The 18,593-nt window shown below is 35.9% G+C and overlaps 2 protein-coding genes and 1 pseudogene across 6 annotated transcripts; 2 read left to right on the forward strand and 1 right to left on the reverse strand.

Moving 5' to 3' along the window:
- The first annotated feature begins 3,270 nt into the window (after positions 1-3,270).
- Positions 3,271-6,720, forward strand: LOC148915703 (uncharacterized; annotated as a pseudogene).
- LOC148915704 (uncharacterized) lies at positions 5,835-11,566 on the forward strand. Of its 3 annotated transcripts, none has more exons than XR_016122320.1 (8): positions 5,835-6,185; positions 6,291-9,495; positions 9,614-9,710; positions 9,791-9,899; positions 10,029-10,505; positions 10,725-10,985; positions 11,064-11,317; positions 11,423-11,566. XR_016122320.1 is itself a non-coding variant. In XM_089042028.1 (7 exons), exons 5-7 carry the CDS (start codon positions 10,095-10,097, stop codon positions 11,112-11,114), a joined length of 723 nt encoding a protein of 240 aa, XP_088898154.1. In that variant the 5' UTR covers positions 5,835-6,185; positions 6,291-9,495; positions 9,614-9,710; positions 9,791-9,899; positions 10,029-10,094; the 3' UTR covers positions 11,115-11,421. The 3 variants fall into 3 exon arrangements, 1 of the variants encoding a protein (XP_088898154.1); XR_016122321.1 differs by having other exon boundaries at positions 5,836-6,185; positions 6,291-9,428; XM_089042028.1 differs by lacking the exon at positions 11,423-11,566 and having other exon boundaries at positions 11,064-11,421.
- Positions 11,567-13,310: 1,744 nt separating this feature from the next.
- On the reverse strand, positions 13,311-17,861 carry LOC103337301 (protein serine/threonine kinase). 3 transcript variants are annotated; one of them, XM_089041265.1, is made up of 13 exons: positions 17,578-17,861; positions 17,418-17,464; positions 17,259-17,329; positions 17,062-17,175; positions 16,772-16,947; positions 16,588-16,676; positions 16,264-16,381; positions 15,969-16,042; positions 15,772-15,819; positions 15,193-15,361; positions 14,671-14,850; positions 14,203-14,310; positions 13,311-13,914 (listed from the first exon to the last, which is right to left on the reverse strand). In XM_089041265.1, exons 1-13 carry the CDS (start codon positions 17,659-17,661, stop codon positions 13,726-13,728), a joined length of 1,467 nt encoding a protein of 488 aa, XP_088897391.1. In that variant the 5' UTR covers positions 17,662-17,861; the 3' UTR covers positions 13,311-13,725. The 3 variants fall into 3 exon arrangements, with proteins under 3 accessions (XP_088897391.1, XP_088897392.1, XP_088897393.1); XM_089041266.1 differs by having other exon boundaries at positions 14,215-14,310; positions 17,578-17,860; XM_089041267.1 differs by lacking the exon at positions 14,203-14,310 and having other exon boundaries at positions 13,507-13,914; positions 17,578-17,860.
- Between the last annotated feature and the right edge of the window lie 732 nt (positions 17,862-18,593).

The following is an 18,593-nucleotide window of genomic DNA, read 5'->3' on the forward strand; positions in this document are numbered from 1 at the left end:
CATGACACCTAAAAATCTTCTTGACTCACTATGCCAAATTTCACTTTACGCAACACCACATAGGCATCGGTGAAACGAAATACCAATGCTGTTAGTATATTAGGCATTGGTTTTATATTTAGCATTGATGATTGAATTATACCGATACGTAAAATTGTTGGGCGAAAAATAAATTTAAGCGCCAATTTAGCTCCGATGCCAAAAGCCTATAGTTGACCGCTACAGTGTTTTTTCCCAAAAAATTTCGGTCCTTTGTGAAAATATCAGATTCCCCCTTCTCTCAAAAAATTTCCCTCTTATCTCTCTCGATATCCACAAAGATGATAGTGATTGAGCTCCCATCTTCTCACCTTCAAACTCCCTCTCTTATCTCTCGTGATACCCCTCATTCACCCTATACCCTCTCTCACTATACCCAGTCACCGACACTCTCTCATCACTCTCTCATCCAGTCACAGACAGTCACTCTGTCACCTCCTCTTCGTTTTCAGATCTGTGCTCTTCACTGTCTCCTTCACTCCTCTCGACGCTGCTTCTTTAGCTAGGGTTCGTAACTCCGATCCTTTATCAGTACGTGCTTGCTTTTGTGTTTTAATTGCTCTATCTGTTTTAGGGCTCTGCGATTGCTAATGTTCTCTGTGTTGTGAATTACTTTCTATTTTTGAAATTTTAGTAAAGTTAAAGTCATAGTTTGGTAGATCTATACACGGCATTTTTTGATTTGGGTAATTTGTTATACATAAAATTTTTAAGTTTAGGGTTTGATTATTCTTCATCTGAGTTCTATTATTTTTCATAGATGTTGCATGTTGCAATTTGAAGCTTATTTTTCAGTTTATTAAGGTTGTGGGTTTTTGACATTGTTTACTGAAAATGGATGCCTTCTTTCAGAGACTGAGTAAGGGCACTGCAATAACCTTCAACAACTCATTTGGTGGTCAGTTGAAGTCCAAATTTTGCGTTCCCTTTGGAGCTCACGCATCTGCCTTTGGTGGAGTCTCTTATCTCTGATGTACTAAATCTTGATAACTATAGGTAAGACAAAACATCTTCCTTTTCAATTTATGTTTTTACTCTTTTGAGTGTACTTGTTTCTCACTATTTGAGTTCTGAGTTTCGTATGCTTCTATTTATGCCTTTGAAGGTAAATGTTGGCAGCAAATTAATTATTGGCAGACTAGTCACCGTAGTAGCTAATCTTTTTAATTATGTTAATCATAATAATTAATTAATTAAGTGCCCTTTCGATCTAAAGCATGACCTGATTTTCATATACTTGACCTCAATTATTGTTGGAGTGTAAAGGTCTGTGAATGTGTTACTACTAGGTTCTGTAATGTTCATTGTGATTTTGAAATAACAAGGCTTAAGTTAATTATGCATGTGGTATGTAATTCATGTAACATCATTGCAATTGAGCCCAGTTGCATGCAATTGGCTGCTACCCTTTTTGTTTTGAATATGAACTAGTGTTTCCTCTAACTTTATTGTATATTGGTAAAAATGATGGGTTAAGCAATTATGGAAAAATCTTGGATGCTTGCCGATAAGAGAAGTAAAGAGTATGAAGAGGGAGTTGAAGAATTTCTAAGGATAGCATTAGAAAATGCTATTGATCATGGACGCATTTGTTGTCCATGCCAGAAATGTGGGAATACAAGAAAGTTTACGATTAGAGTAATAAGGGAGCATATGTATTTTAATGGTTTTGACTAAACATACAAGGATTGGATATGGCATGCCAAGCCTATTGAAATAAAGGCTAGTGAAACTGTAAATCAAGAACCACAGCCGGAACGTGATTTTTTTGGTGAAACGGTTGACATGCGCGAAGGTGCACATTAACACTTCACTGAAAATCCAGAGGAATTTAAGAAATTTGTGGAGGAAGCCGAGAAGCCTCTTTATCGTGGGTGTCATAAGCACACCAAGTTATCAGGATTGGTTAAGTTGTACAATCTTAAAGCAAGGCATGACATGACTGACAATTGTTTCGCGGATATGCTGATCGAAGTTGGTGATTTGCTCCTGATCGGTCAAGAGCTACCATCGTCTATGTATAAGGCAAAGAAGACGTTGAATGCATTGGAATTGAAATATGAGAAGATACATGCATGCTATAATGATTGCATTTTTTATAGGAAGAAGTATCATGATTTGACAAGCTGCCCTAAATGTGACCTTTCAACATGGAAGGTGACAAAGAAGAACGTAGTGAAGAAATGGGTCCCGACAAAGGTTTTATGGTACTTTCCTCCTATCCCCAGGTTTAAACGTATGTTTAAGTCCTTGGAAACATCTAAAAGTTTAACTTGACATAATGAAGCTCGAATAAATGATGGTTGATTGCGTCAGCCAGCTGATTCGCCATCGTGGAAGATGATTGATTATAAGTGGGCAGATTTTGGGATTGAGCCAAGAAACCTTAGGTTAGCTCTTTCTTCGGATGGAATCAATCCACATAGTTCTCTTAGTAGTAGATATAGTTGCTGGCTAGTGATTTTGGTGACATATAACCTGCCTCAAGAGTTGTACATGAAGAGGAAGTTTATGATGTTAACGTTGTAAATTTCTGGCCCTAAACAACTTGGTAATGATATAGACATCTACTTGGAACCATTGGTTAATGATTTAGCGTTACTATGGGATGGGGTGGAGAGAGTCTATGATTCTTTCCGGCAAGAGTTATTCACTTTGAGAGCTGTCCTTTATGGAAAATCAATGATTTTTCGGCATATGGTAACTTGTTTGGGTGCACTACGAAAGGGTATTATGCATGTCCAATATGTGGCGACAAGACATATGCTGAAAGGTTGGAACATGAAAATAAAATGGCATTCACTGGCCATCGCAGATTCTTATCACGTTATCATCCTTATAGAAAATTAACCGAAGAATTTAATGGTAAGGAAGAACTTGACCCGCCACCAATGCCTCTAACCGGGGAGCAGGTATGGAAAGAAGTTGAATCCATAAACTATGAGTGGGGGAAGAGAACTGGAAAGCGGAAAGATGTAGGTTGTACTAATTGTTACAAGAAAAGATCAATTTTCTTTAATCTTCCTTATTGGAAATCACACGATGTTCGACATTGCCTCAATGTTATGCACATTGAGAAGAATGTATGCCAGAAAACAAAAGATGGTGTGGCAGCTCGTGAGGATCTTGTTAAATTGGGGATAAGAATTTTTTTTGGTACCACAAGTTGGGGAGAAGATAACTTTTTTGCCTCCATTAATGTGTACATTGAATAAGAAGGAGAAAATTCCAATGTGCAAAGCATTGATGGGTATTAAAGTGCCCGAAGGCTACTCTTCAAATATAAGAAACGTTGTATGCATGAAAGAGTTGAAACTACTTGGTCTTAAGTCACATGATTGCCACATATTGATGCAACAATTGCTACCCGTGGTTATACGTGGTGTGTTGCCTAAACATGTTAGATATGCAATAACGAGATTTTGTTTCTTTTTCAATTATTTATGTAAGAAAGTGGTGGATGTACCTAACCTTGATAGGATACAATCAGACCTTGTGGCAACATTATGTTTGCTTGAGCAACTTTTTCCTCCAACTTTCTTTGATATAATGGTCCATCTAATTGTGCACCTTATTAAAGAGGTTCGTTTGTGTGGACCAGTTTTTTATAGATGGATGTATCATTTTGAAAGATACATGAAGGTATTAAAGGGTTATGTACACAATCGTGTGTATTCGGAGGGTTGTATCGCTGAACGCTACCATGTGGAAGAATCTGTACAGTTTTGCTTAGAGTACATGGCTGATTTAAGTGCAATTGGGGTACCTACATCGCGGTTAGATCTAGTAAATACCAGCACTGCTTTATCAAGCGCTGTTATAGAATCAGTGCCGCATGACAAAGGGAGCAGGCACATCGAACTATCTTGGATAATACAGTGGAAGTTGATCTTTAGATCAAGTAAGTTATCTTTGAAAACAACTCTACTGTTTTTTTGTTGTTTTGTTATTAAGTCAGCTTAATAACAAAATTATTATTTGTGCATTGTAATGTTTTATAGTGAACATAAGCACCATTTTAAGGAGACTAATCCTAGGAAAGCAAAATATGAAAAATGGATACAAGACATGCACAACCGAAGGTTTATTAGCTGGTTTCATCATATGGTCAGTTGTGTTTATAGTACTAATTTGTGTTGAACATATTTAATTGGTACGACAAACAAATTTATTCTGTTTTGTTATCCTAGGTGGGTGGTCAATTATGCATGAATATGAATGCGGTGACAGACACCGTAAAGTGGTTGGCTCAAGGACCTCGAAAAGAAGTTATGAAATATAGTGGTTATGCCATAGATGGATACCGATACCACACCAAAGCACGAGACAACGTGCGTGCTGTCCAAAATAGTGAGGTTTGCTTGGTAGCAAGTACTATGCAAGTTTCAAGTGCAAAGGATAAAAATCCAATTGTTTCAAACATGAAATTTTATGGGGTTATTGAAGAAATATGGGAGCTTAATTATCATCAGTTTTAGGTGCCTTTATTTAAATGTGCATGGGTTGAGAATGAGAAAGGTATCAAATATGACGATGACACCGAGTTGACTATGGTGAACCTTAATAGGAGAGGTTATATAAAGGATGAATTTGTTATGGCCACTCACGTGAGTCAAGTATTTTACATTGATGACCATGAAAACGATGGCTGGTCAATTGTGCTTCCAATGCCGAATAGAGTCCATGTTCATGGTGATGAGTTAGAAGATGTTGTACTTGAACACCAATCATTTACCATTTGACTACCATCGGTTGAAGAATTTAAATATGAATTGGGTGAGGAAGATAGGAAGTGCATTCGAACAGATTGTTAGTTTATGTGTGTGGAATGCCAAAAGTACTGCTCAATTTTCTTATGTAAGAATTTTCTTTCTTGACATCATATTAGAATGCATATATAATCTGTCTTAATCTATATTAGAATGCGTATTAAAATACATCATATTACTATTCAATTTTCTTAATCTGTCTTGTTATCGGTTCATAATCTGACATCAATTTTCTTATAATCTATCTTAATCTGTCTTGTTATCGATTCATATATAATCTGTCCATATTGGTGCATATATACAATTCACTAATAATGTTCACTCATAGCTACAGCTCTAACTCGATTATTTCCTAATAATTGCTGTACTTCACAAGTCACATTAATTTGTTTGCTTTTTGGTGTTTAGGTTTGCCTTAATCAATCTTGCTATGGGTTCACCAAAGAAGATTCCAGTGAAACCCTCAAAAGGGAAACCAGAGAACCACTTGGATATACCCCAGTCAAATGAAGCTTCTTCATCAGAAATAACTGTTACCACCACGAGTGAAGCTAAAAGAAAGCGTGGTCCAACAGAAATGCATAAAATTCAAAAGAAAAAAAAGAAAGGGAAAAAGTTAGTAGTTGAGTTTAGCCCAAAAGGAGAACCAATGGGGAAGGTGGGCAAACAATATGCATCATACATAGGTGTAATGGCTCGAACCATAGTCCCCATTCATATAAGCAGTTGGCCAGCAGTGGATGACCATTTGAAGGAGAAAATATGGACAGAAATAATGGTAATTTTAATTTACGTATATTGAATAACTCTTTTATACTTATTTTAATGATTTCTCATAAGATCAAGATTCCTTATTTATTTCATTCTTGGTGCAGTCCGTCTTTGAATTACCACCCGAAAGCAAACAGTATACTTTGCAATCTGCTTCACCAAATGGAGGCAATTCAAGAGTACATTAACAAGGGAGCAGAGCGGCCTTGGGCGGGCTACAGCCCGGGCCCACAGTGAGGGCCTAAATTTTTTTAAAAGCTTATGTATATATGTGTATAAAAAAAAATTTAAAACAAAAGAAGTTGCTGCATGTACCTGTCAATGAGAAGGGAAGCCAATCAATCCAATCAGTCTTGATATACTTAATCTCAAGAAGAAACGTACTGAGTAAGGAAGTCCCTTATTAATTATAAAATATAATATAAAACAAATCAACAAATATGGGGAATCAAAATAGACTCTTAGCCACAAAAAGAAGGAAAAACCCTTCGACCTTCTCAGTTCATAACGCAACGAAAGCAATTTTTTTTTTCCGGTGATTCTCCTCTTCTCCAACAGAGTTGAAAATAAATCATCTACCAGCTAGACCAGTGCCTTTCTTTGAAGGTAATTTTTTTTTTAAAGATACATATAGAATCTAGATGTATAAATTTTGTAAATTGTAATACATATCTTTGTTAACTTTTTCTTATTTATTATTTGATTCAACAGGAAACTTGGCTGGGATTCTTGTTCTTTATAATTGGAAGTTTCAAGTGGAAGAAAATATGCTCAAAATTCAGGTTTTATTGTTCTTTGTTAATTAGTTTTATTGTTTTTTATTGTGTTGTGTTTATTATAAAAATTTAAAAAATTTCCTAAGAAACAACTTTCTGGAAATCTCAGGAGACAAAGAAAGAAAAAAGAAGAAGAAATTGCTCAAAGTTTAAGAGGATCTTTGAATAAATATTTTGTTAAACAAACCAATGCTTCACTTGAAAATTTAGATGAAGATTTACCGAATGAATATGAACAACCAATTCAATTGGAAGAATTAGTAGAAAATGAGAATGATGTGAATGAAGAAATTGGTGATCTAGATGAAAATGAAAATAGTGATGAACCTTTCCTTGATGAAAATGAAAATATTGATGAACCTTGACATGAAAATGAATGTCCTGAAACAAGATTTGATTTGAACATTTATGATCCACGAGTTTGGGATAATCTTGATGCAAAAATGAGATATTTACTTGTAGAAAAAGGTCCCCTAAGAGAAACTAATCTCAAATTCCCCATGGACGAACAGAATAGACATTTTTCTTCAAATTATTATCTTCGTACGTTACCAAATGGGGAAACTAAGGATCGAAAATGGCTAGTGTACTCAAAGGAGTTGGATAAAGTGTTTTGTTTATGTTGTAAGTTGTTTAAAATAATGAATTCTAGAAGTCAGTTAACTAGTGAAGGAATTAGAGATTGGAAACATCTTGGTGAGAAGCTTAAACAACATGAAAACAGTATTGAACACCTCACTAACTTGAGGTCTTGTGTTGAATTGCAAATCAGATTGAAAACAAATCAAACAATTGATACAGAATTACAAGAGCTAATCAAGAAAGATACACTACACTGGAAAAATGTTATTGTCAGAATCATCGCTGTTGTGAAATGTCTTGCTATACATAATTTGGCTTTTCGTGGAACAAATGAAAAAGTTTATGAAGATGGTAATGGTAACTTTTTAGGCCTACTTGAAATGATTGCAGAGTTTGATCCAGTAATACAACACCATTTTCGACTCATTCAAGATAAGAAGATTCATTATCATTATCTTAGCCATAAAATTCAAAATGAGTTGATAGCTATTTTAGCATCAAATGTTAAACATGCAATCATTGAAAAAATAAAAACAGCTAAATATTTTTAAGTCATTCTTGATTGTACTCCTGATGCAAGTCACAAAGAACAAATGACTTTAATATTGAGGTGTGTAGATGTTTCAAGTACTCCCATAAATATAGAAGAGTACTTTTTAGAGTTTCTGAATGTGGAAGATACATCTGGATTAGGAATTTTTAATGAATTGCAAAATGTAATTGAGTCCGTTACACTTAATATTGATGATGTGAGGGGACAAGGTTATGATAATGGCTCTAATATGAAAGGGAAAAATCTAGGTGTACAAAAAAGATTACTTGATATAAATCCTAGAGCATTTTACATGCCATGTGGTTCTCATTGTCTCAACTTAATAGTTTGTAATATGGCCAACTCATGTGTTAAAGCAAAAAAATTTTGGAGCATGTCAATGCATATATACGGTATTCTCTAATTCAACAAAGCGATGGAATGTGTTACTTGATTACATAGATGGTTTGACTTTGAAATCATTATCAACTACACGTTCGGAAAGTCACATTGAAAGTGTCAAAGCAATAAAATCTCAAGCTTCCCAAATCAGAGAAGCTTTATTTAAATTAACAGAAATTAGTGAAGATGCCAAATTGAGTAAGGATGCTCAAAGTTTAGCATTAGGAGAGCTTTCAAGTTTTGAATTTATATTAAGTTTGGTTATTTGGCATGACATTTTGCATAAGATTAACTTAGTTAGTAAAAAGTAACAATCTGAAGACATGCGTCTTGATGCTGCTGTAAGACAATTAGGACTTGTTTTATTTTTTGAAAACTATAGAATAAAACCATGATTGATGCTAAAGAAATTTCCCTTGATATGGGAATTAAGCCTGTATTTGAAAAACGTCAAGTTTGTAGAAAAAGACATTTTGATGAGGTTTCCAATAGTGATAGGGAACAGCAATCAGCTGAAGAATCATTTAGAACTGATTATTTTCTTGTTATAGTGGATATTGCTCTTGGTGAATTGAAGAGTAGGTTTGAACAATTGCATTGTTTTGAATCTATTTTTGGGTTCTTATTTGATGCTGCAAAGTTGACTTCGTTTGATGATAATGAATTGAAAAGTGCTTGTGTGAACCTTGAAAATGCTTTAAAACATGGTGATGTTTCTGATGTTGATGCAAGAGACTTATTTTCATAATCACAAGCGTTGCAAGTGATGTTACCAAAAGAAACATATGAAACAGATAAACCATGGACGTCCATTAAAATTCTTGAGTTTGTAAAGAGTGTGGATATGTTTCCTAATGTAATGGTTGCTTATAGGGTATTATTGACTATATCTATGACTGTGGCATCTGCTGAAAGAAGTTTTTCTAAATTAAAATTATTGAAATCTTACTTGCGGACCACCATGACTCAAGATAGGCTAAATGGATTAGCGATATTATGCATTGAAAAGGATATGTTAGAAAACATTAAATATGATAGTATAATTGATGATTTTGCATCTAAAAGTGCAACAAGAAGACATTTTAAATGATGTTTTGTGGTTCAGATTTCATTGCTATTTTTATTTTGTAGGTACATGTGATGATTCTTTGCTTCGATTAATTGTGGAGGATGAAAAGAAGATTGATCAAATCAAGCAATGCTTACGGAGATTCGGGAGGAAGCATGTAGACTCAAATATGTAGTTTTCATTTTTTAATGCAATTTTTACAATCCGGGGTACTCTTTTTCCTTCGTTTGGGGTTTTGTCCCATTGGGTTTTCCCCAAACAAGGTTTTAATGAGGCCCCAAAGTGTTCTTCCTTATCTTTTGTAAATTCTTAAAATTTTAATAAAATTAATTAGTTGATAATTTATTTATTTATTTGTTTAATTTGTATAAAGGGGCACACTTGAGAAAATTTGCCCTGGGCCTTAGAAAACCCAGGACTGGCTCTGCAAGGGAGTACGGACTTCCACATAGAAATAACCCAGAAGCCTTGAAGGAGCCTCCTAAAATGTATGACTTCATTGAATTATCAGATTAGCAAAGTTTTGTAATCTCTAGATTGAGTGAAAATTGGCAGGTATTATCAGATTTGTAATTACTTTGCAATCTGCTCTCCAAAAATTATCTATGCCTCCAAAATTGGCAGGTATGATCAAATTTGTAAATATGACATAAACTTGTTGTTTATAATGTAGGAAATCCATGAACTCCAAAAGGAGAGGCGCAATAAATCTAAATACCATCATAGAACTGGTCGTAAAGGATATATTGGAGTGGTAGAAGAATTAATAAGTATATATATGGAGAATTTGTATATAGTTGGGTCAGTAGGAGTAAATTGCTTTGTGCTAACTTTGGTTTATCTTGAATAGGTAGATAAGAAGATAGTGGCAAAGGATGAGGAAGTAGATCAAGCTCTTCTATGGAAGGTAGCATGGGAAGATTCTTGATGAGGAGGTAGCTCAATTGGCTGGAACAATTGTAAGTATATTTGTAAAATAATAAGTCAATTGTAAAACAAAATTATATCATTCTAATATATATATATATGTGTGTGTGTGTGTGTGTGTGTGTGTGTGTGTGTGTGTGTGTGTGTGTAATCTAAATCAGGAGAAATTGTTGAAGGAGAAAGAAGAAGGCCTTATAACCATATCTGGTTATAATGATGTCTTAGCTATGACTTTGGGGACCCCTAAACATGGTGGAAGGGTGAGGGGTGTGGGAGGCTATGTGAAGCCAAATGTGTTCTTCAACGTTCCTAGGAAAAAGAGGGAGTGTGTGTCAAAGGAAATGATGAAAGGACGAGATGTTTTGTTGCAAGAGACAAAAAAGATGATGGAAGAACAACAGAAAAAGCACGAAGCTGCGCAAGAACTTCTTCAAAAGCAAATAGAGATGCTGAAGGTGGAGATTTCCAGTCAAACTTGTAATGTATCTAACTCACCCCGTATTCCAAATATTTCCCACATGTTCGAGAAAGCATCAACAAACATACCATCAAAATTTATAGAAGTTGCTGCTGGTAAAGAAGTTTGTGAGGATGGTTGTGATGATGTGGTAGAGCAAACTGAAGTTGAGTCAAACAAGGTAATGTTTATTTGAATTTACTTTGATATCATGCACTTATTAATATTGTAGTATTAGATTTAGGCACTGCAAATTAAAAACAAATTTTGAACTTGATATTAAGACTAAATATTACTTGCTGAATTTCATTTAGTTTTATAATATGCATATGCTTAATTTAGTTTAAGGTATGCTTGATTGTTATTTTTTTTGTTTACATGTCTTTTATATGTGTATTAGGGTAAGGATTGCAAATTGGCTTTCGGCTCAAAGGACAATATTGTTGCAAGTGGCACAATTGTTGACATCAATGTGCCTCAACAACTGCTTCATAATGTTCATTTAGGAGAGGGAAATGTAAGAGTCTCTGTTAATTATGCCTTAAATGGAGCTTCTCCACTGCCGATACCAATGAAAGGAGTGTTGAATACTGTTGAGGATGTTGTTAGGTCTCAAGTAGCTTGGCCAGAGGATCTTATAGTTTTTCTAGACGATATAGTGGTAAGCAACCTTACTTTTGAACTTGTTGAATTTCATTTTATCCCTAATATATATGCGACCTTTTGGTATATGTGATAGGAGAAGAAAAAGAAAACTACAAAGGAAAAATTAGCAAAGTCATTGTTTTAGTCTATCTCGGAAACAATACCAAAGTCTTGCAAGATTTTATACGGCTTTGCACAGAAACTGATGTCCCAAGGTCAGACTCTCGCTTCATATATTGATGAGGACATATTTGGGGTAGAAAAGATGACATATGTCCTAAAAGAAGATGTTATCAACTTTATTCAGATGAATGGAATATGACAAGCTGTAATAACCGCTTATATTAGGTAATAGTCACTTTGTGTTTTATAATTTTATATTTATATTTGGATATTAATCATGTATTTCAGTTTATTGACTCTATGATAATGGTTAACAACTATTTATATAAGTTGATAAAAGACCAAGAATGGGAACCAATGATTGCATTTATGGACCCAAGTCGTACCTTTCATGATCCGAACTCACCGGATGAGGCAGTGAGGGTTCAATACATTGTGAAAGCTTTGAACCAAGCTAGTATTGACAGCATCTTTTTGATCCCATACAATCATGTGTAAGTAATAAAGTGGTTTGTTTTTTACAATATATATTTATGACTATTACTAATATAATTTCAATTAATATGTAGGGGTCATTGGATCGTTACAATCATTGATGAAGAGAAAGACAATGTGTATATCGTTGGATCCTTACAATCATTGACGAGTACTCGTAAAAATTCAGTTTAAGCTCCATCACAAGTTGCAACAATATCTGTCCTTGCCATTAACAAGTCGAAAGGATGTGATTAAGCTTGCAACCGCAGGGAGAAAATGGTACATTTGTGGTGTTGTGATGCATTGTGCAGTTGGTGCCCAGAAGCTTGCTATAACTGTGCTTCCATCATCATTTGCTTCTAGCCCAAGCCCCACTGGGAATACACATACTAGAAGTTTTGGAGCAAAATAAGGGCATGGATGAAGATTAAAATTATTGGGATTATTGGGATGGACCAGGGCTGAATATCGGATTACTGTCGTAATTTTGTTTCAATAACATTGTTTTTGAGTCATTGATTTTTCTAGTTATTAGCAAGTGTGAGTTTGCAATCGGTTTGTGGTACTAGAAACGTGACATGAATTGCTCTCCACATTATGTGTAATTTGGATCTTAAAGATATCAAGCCACTTATCTTTTGAAAATACTACTGGCACCATATGAATGTTTTAAATATCGGTTCAACTAAACATCAAGATGATTAGAAATTCTTTGATTCCGCAGGCAAACCACCCCCCCCATTCATCGGGCCAAAACATAAATAACAGGGACCGTCTATATTAGGGTCCACAAGAGAGGCCGTAATGATCGACAAAAAACCTCAGAGGATAGTATGGCCGAGCGGCTATACCCGCTTTTTTAATTTTAAAAAAGGTTTTTTAGGTTTTAGACATAAAATTTTCTTTTTCAAAAAGACAAAAAAACCACTCAACTTTCAAATCAAAGACATGCAAATGTATTGGATTCCTTAGGAAATCTAAAAATAAATAAGGGTATTTTTGTCCATTTTGCTTCTTTTAAAATTTCTCTCTCCTTTAACTTTTCTAAAATGTCCCTTTTAAAAATAGTATAGCCGTGGCTTTATGTTTTCTCGACGCGTGACCCTAAGCGCTAGCCCTTTGTATAGCCGGCTATACATATTTTGACGCTGTGGATCCGTAATCGCTGAGCGAATCCTTCATTTTCCATGCATAGTATAGCCAGAGAGAGAAATTGTGAAGACAACTAAAAGCAATTCCAACAGTGAAGGTGGGAGAGAGAGAGAGAGAGAGAGAGGGGTGGGGGGTTTGTTGGGGCAAAAAGTGATTCCAGCAACAAAGGCTTGACCAAACAATGTGGACCCAGAGACTGGGTTGGCCCTCGAGGAGGCTGGCCTGACTTGGAGCCCGAGTTTTGGATGATATCAGTAGCTGCCTATAGCCAACATCCACGTGGCGTCATTCGGATTTTTCTCCAATCTAATAGCAACGAATTTTTGTGCAATAAAATAATGAAAAATAGTATATTTTTTTTTTAATACCCAAAAATTAATGAATTTTTTTCTATAAATACCAACCAATACTCTTTACTTTTTAACACCAAATCCTCATACATTTTCATCTCTTTCAACTATTATTCACTTTCTATTTAATATTTTTTTCACTATCAAGTTTTATTTTTTCAAAATCTTATCTGAAATTTTTTTCTGATTATGAGATATGAATTTTATAATAAAGATTGACACGTAGGAATCCAAAAATCTAATCCGAAAATGTTATCCAAATTAATTGTTTAGGTAAAAAAATTTGTGAAAAAAACAAAAAAAATGAATAGTAATTACCCTTAGCCATGACAACAAACACAAAATACTATTTGCAAGGGCTGACACTATTGACGTGAATAGTGGCTGCCCTAGCTCCCCTCTTGCCATGGCTAAGGGCAAATAGGTGAGTTACTCTAAAAACAAAGAAAGATTTCACATTGTACTTTACATGAATAGACGCGTGCCATAGCCACTATAACAAGGATTTCATAATGTTATTATTTTGGACCTTGGGCACCACTGAAGACGACTAAGAGAACAAAATTTCATATGATGCCAGCCTCTCTTTGGTATGCACCCAACTCCAATTGATTATGGAGACATCTTGGTTTTTGCGGTGGGACTTCACATATTCTACCAGCTGCCTAATTGGCTCTGGACTTTGGAACTCTGAGAGGATCTACCGCCCTTGTCTTTGTAGGTATTTCTGGAGGCAAGATTCTTCCGTCTTCCACGAGCTGCTGTTACGGCACGTCGTCTCACCTTGCTCAAGCGCTTTTCCAGCTCCGCATCATTGTCATTTGCAGCCTCATCATCTCCCTCCTGTGGAAACAAAACTACTATGAGGGCTTCCATTTTGTTGAAGTGCTCGTGTCGAATGACAGCACAAGGGAGGGGAGTCAAACAAAGGATAAAGTATCCTGCTACAGGCCACTCCACATCTAACCCCAGTACCAAAAGGGAAGACAACTGCTATTAGAGCTGCATTATGGATCCACAAGCTCTTTACCCTCAAGGTTCTAAACAATTGACAGTAACTCCAAGGCCTAGATAAATCCTAACTTCAAGTCCGTGTCGGAAGCACAATATAAACACAATTTCAAGACCTACCTTGTCACTCACATCTTGAGATTCAGGTTTACTGCTTGGACCTACTTCACAGTTTCTTAGATTGTTCTCTACTCCTTCCTCTTCATGCTTTAAATTTAAAGTCTGACCCTGATGAATTACAACAAAATGTAAGTACCAAGTTACAATGTATGATGCAAGAATGCATACACTATAGACACACACAATATGATTAAGCCGGATTAAGAACATAATCACCCAAATAAAAAACCCTTCTTTTTTCCCTGAACACCCTATCTGATGTCTCGCCGAGTAAGAGAAAATTGTACGAGTCAAAGACATTTTTTTGTTACAGCCCAATTTGTTCTTATTAGACAAACACAACATGCTTCCTTTTTACTAGGCAAATATATCATCAGTTATGATTTCACTAATCTTTATTTTGTACTCAGATTTTGACTCAGATCATTTCTATTTCTTGATGATGTCAATAGCAAGTGAAAAATGTACCTGATCTAGCAAATGCAATGAATCAACACCCTTTATGTTCGCTTCATTTAACACAGAGATGTGTGTGGCATCTTCAGAATCTTCATCATCAGAACTAGCATCCTCCTCAGAGATGCGCGTGCCATCTCCAGTACCTTCATCATCAGAACTAGCATCCTTCTCCAGACCTCCTTCAATGAACTGCATGCGACAATGAGATATTGAAAAACATTATTATAGTCATAGATGTCTAGTATATGACAAGCAAACAAAAAAAGCATATTTCGTTAAATGAAATTGATCACAAACAGTGGAGTATACTCTCGATATCCAAATGAAATATTTTTCCAAAAGAAGGGAACATATTCCATGCAAAAGTTAAAAAAAAAAATCTAATATGGTGTGTGTTTTAAGCAGCAGGAGACTATAAAGGATACCCAACAGGCTACGCTATTCTATGATAGAACTATATGGATATGGCTCCACAAACACACATGGAGGATATGGCAATTGAATCTACCATGCTTCACGACAATATAATACCTTCTCAACAACTTCCTGATCCTTCTTAGTAAACCCACTAGCAGCAAGTTCCTTGTCCAGAAAAACAGCATCCTTGGCTATTGAAGAAAAACAAGGCCTACCACCTGCATCTGTGTCTACCTCTGTTCCATCAATATCATCTGTGCATTCTTGAAAAGACATGTTGAACCTGAGAGAAAGAGAGAGTCATTCCCCAGACACAATACCCAAACTCGGGTTATATAGGATAAACGAAAAAGTAAGAAGCCAATGCCATATACTAATTATCTATAAATAAAATATGATGAAATAAGAGATAATAAATAAAGGCTTAATTAGTTTTTCAACATTTACTAAATATTTCACAATTCAGTGCATAGTATTCTTCAATGTACTGTTTTAGATTCACTGTATATTATTAAGAAGATGGTGACAAATATCATACTGTATATTATTAATAAGACGGTGACAAATATCATATGTATGCATTCCATCAATCAAGGTTTGTGAGCCTTGAATTTAATAAGCATTCAGAAAGTGAAAAGCGATTGCAGATGACTTAAAGATTAATACTAGTTGATACGAAAAAAGAACGCTAACCTCTTTCTGAAAAACTTAAATACACATTCAACATCACGGTCAAAGTACCTGAAACATGGAAACGTCATAAAAATGAGAATATGATATTTGATTAACAAAATTTTCGGGAAAGAAAACAAATGAAATCACTTCAGCAATCAGACGTTACAATAAACAGAACGGAAAAATGGCTGAAATTTTTAAGAAGCAGTTCTTACATCTGTGCATTATGATGTGATACAGATACCATTTGTGGAAAATCAATCATGGTGACCTTCTCGTCGTCATCAATCTAAAAGAACCGAAATTGAACAATAAATACAAGTTTACCAATGAGTTGAAGGAGCAAGCTCATAAGGCATTTGAAGTGCATATGTTAATTGAAATATTAAAACAATCATACAGAAAAACTGTACCAAGTGAGAGCAGAGGAAAACACAATGACAAGATTATGAAACATAATGCAATTAGGAAGTTGCAATGATGTAATATCAGACTGCCTGAAATGCTTACCATGATGTTAAATTCATTGAAGTCACAGTGAATTAAACCATGTTCGGCAAGGCGAACAACAAGTCCAATGATTGTTTCAAAAACCACCTCTGGATTTTGCAATTGCTTCACCTGCACGCTGCATTGGACAGAAGTGAATTCCATAGCTCCATGAAGCAGCATGATCATCTATTTATTTCTAATCTTCTTTTTCTTACGCAAGTCAGCTCCAAAAGAAATGAACAAGGAAGGCATTATGGCTGCTAATATCATTCCGTAACATGCCATTTCCAGGGTTTCTCATTCAATTATTTCAAACAGTAATTTTGCGAAGATGAAGCTTACAATGGGTAGCCTTGTACTAGTGACATAATGACACAATGCCTGTTACAATCCACAGCATTAGGAACAGGAAAACCATGCTCTTCTAAGGCCTGCCCAAGGAGAAGGAAAGGGTAAAGACAAAATCAAGATGATAAACACAATAGGCAACACACAAAGATAAGAATGCCAAAAGCTAGAGGCAAACCTTCATAAAAGCAAATTCTTTGAGTGCAGCAAGGCGGGACAAGTAGAGCCAACTAAAACTGCTACGATGTTTTAAGTAATCACGCTTCGATTTAACAGCTCTGAAAGAAACTCTACCAAGTCTGTGTAACTTCATTGCCATCACGGTACCATCTTCCGTGGCCACCTCAAAGATATCTTTTTAAAAACAAAAATGAACTTCTATGAAGAATAATGACAATGGATAATAATAGGATTGGTCGGCATAGGCACAAGCATGTGTTATATACAACAAAAAGGAAAAGAACATACCAGACTCTTTCCCTACACCAATTTGTCGACCAACGGACGCAAAGACTCCACGGTTGACCAAAGTTTTGATTGCAAGAAAATCATAACCAAGGTAGGTGAGCCGAAACCCATCATCTATATTCACATAACAGCAAAGAACATAAGAGAAAATTCAAAACAAATATTATTGATTGTTAGAATCACAACAGCTGTATTACATTTAGACGAGTCATGATGCAAGAGCTTATGCTTGAGCAGATTCTTCAGAACTTTATAAGTTCCTCCATGCCTGTAAATTGGAAGATCATATCAGAGTTACAGAAAAAGATGGGCAATTTCAAATTCAGCAACCAAAAAATTCAAAACTAAATACATACTTGAGCGAAGCTATGCGCTCCACCAGCTCACAGGGTACAATTTCATGCTGCAAGAACATAAAAGGGAAAAGCTTTAAATTTAAATAGATGCATACTAAAGCTGAGCTATGCTGAGAAATTTATTGCATTTCAAAAACAAAAGAGCAGCAGAGGCTTTTACATTTCTCATTCCCATTTCCACAGCAGTTAGAACCCTAAAATCCTCTTTTGAGAGGTATCTCAACATGTTCACGTCCAGCTTCATTGTCTCTTGCCCCGTTTCACTACGAAAACCTCGTGGAGCTGCAGACGCAGTCGAGAAGAAGAGACCGCCGTATTTGTTAAAGTGGAGCAGATGCAGTATTTAGAGTTATGGTGGCTTTCTACTTCTTCCTTCTGGTGCTTTTGCCGCCGTTTCTTTCAGTGAAAAACCTAGGCTCTGTCGAGAAGACGAGGCTGGGTATGATTAAATCAAGTTTTGAAATCCATACTTTGACCCCAAATGTTCTGTAATTTTCAAAAAGAGTACAAATATTGTCAAATAATTTCAAAATAGCCCCTATCCGTATCTTGGCTGTATCAGAACCATATCCTTCGCGTATTGATTATGTATCGATACCGTATTGGATACGTATGGACCTAGGTGGTGGTAAACGGGCTGATAGGCGTGTGGGTTGGGCCTGTTTTTTCATGAGCTTCACCATGAAATCCAAGGATTTCAAATCAGAAATTCAAGTGCAAAGAAACTGACCTTATTGAAGTGCAAGGGAATGGGTGGCTCGGAATTTCGCTCATGCCGGATTCGGAGGTGTTGTGACTGCAGATGATGGGAGGAAGAGGAAGCAATACACGTTGAGAGATTTTGGACCTTGAATGTGTTTTACTGTGGCTGTGTTTAAGGGTGGTAGAAATCTACTTGACCGGGCACGAGAAGAATAGCGGTCGAGGTTCGTTGGAGTAGGGGGCTTGTGAAGCGGTGCACGACCGAGAAATATCTGGCCTTGAGAGACGTGGCGGGTAGTCCGAATGAAGCAGAAGATCTCGGTCGGGGTTTGGAGGCGGGATTGGAGGAGTTAGCGACCAAAATGTCGGGGTTCTTGTGGCGAAATGCTAGAGAGCTTAGGAGAGCTCAGGGGTCATGAAGGAGTCTCATGGCGGCCAAGATTGAAGCAGCTAGTGTCTCGGGCCGAATATGCG

This window comes from Prunus mume, linkage group LG7 (genome assembly GCF_029339155.1).
Source record: "Prunus mume cultivar Tortuosa linkage group LG7, ASM2933915v1, whole genome shotgun sequence".
NCBI lineage: Eukaryota > Viridiplantae > Streptophyta > Magnoliopsida > Rosales > Rosaceae > Prunus > Prunus mume.

Coding starts and splice junctions, on each gene's coding strand:
- LOC148915704 (XM_089042028.1), top strand. CDS start 10,095: ATGACTTTGGGGACCCCTAAACATGGTGGAAGGGTGAGGGGTGTGGGA. Junction 10,506..10,724: donor CTGAAGTTGAGTCAAACAAG/GTAATGTTTATT, acceptor TATGTGTATTAG/GGTAAGGATTGCAAATTGGC. Junction 10,986..11,063: donor TTTTTCTAGACGATATAGTG/GTAAGCAACCTT, acceptor TATATGTGATAG/GAGAAGAAAAAGAAAACTAC.
- LOC103337301 (XM_089041265.1), bottom strand. CDS start 17,661: ATGAAGCTGGACGTGAACATGTTGAGATACCTCTCAAAAGAGGATTTT. Junction 16,677..16,771: donor AAGAATTTGCTTTTATGAAG/GTTTGCCTCTAG, acceptor CTCCTTGGGCAG/GCCTTAGAAGAGCATGGTTT. Junction 16,382..16,587: donor CTAGTACAAGGCTACCCATT/GTAAGCTTCATC, acceptor TGTCCAATGCAG/CGTGCAGGTGAAGCAATTGC.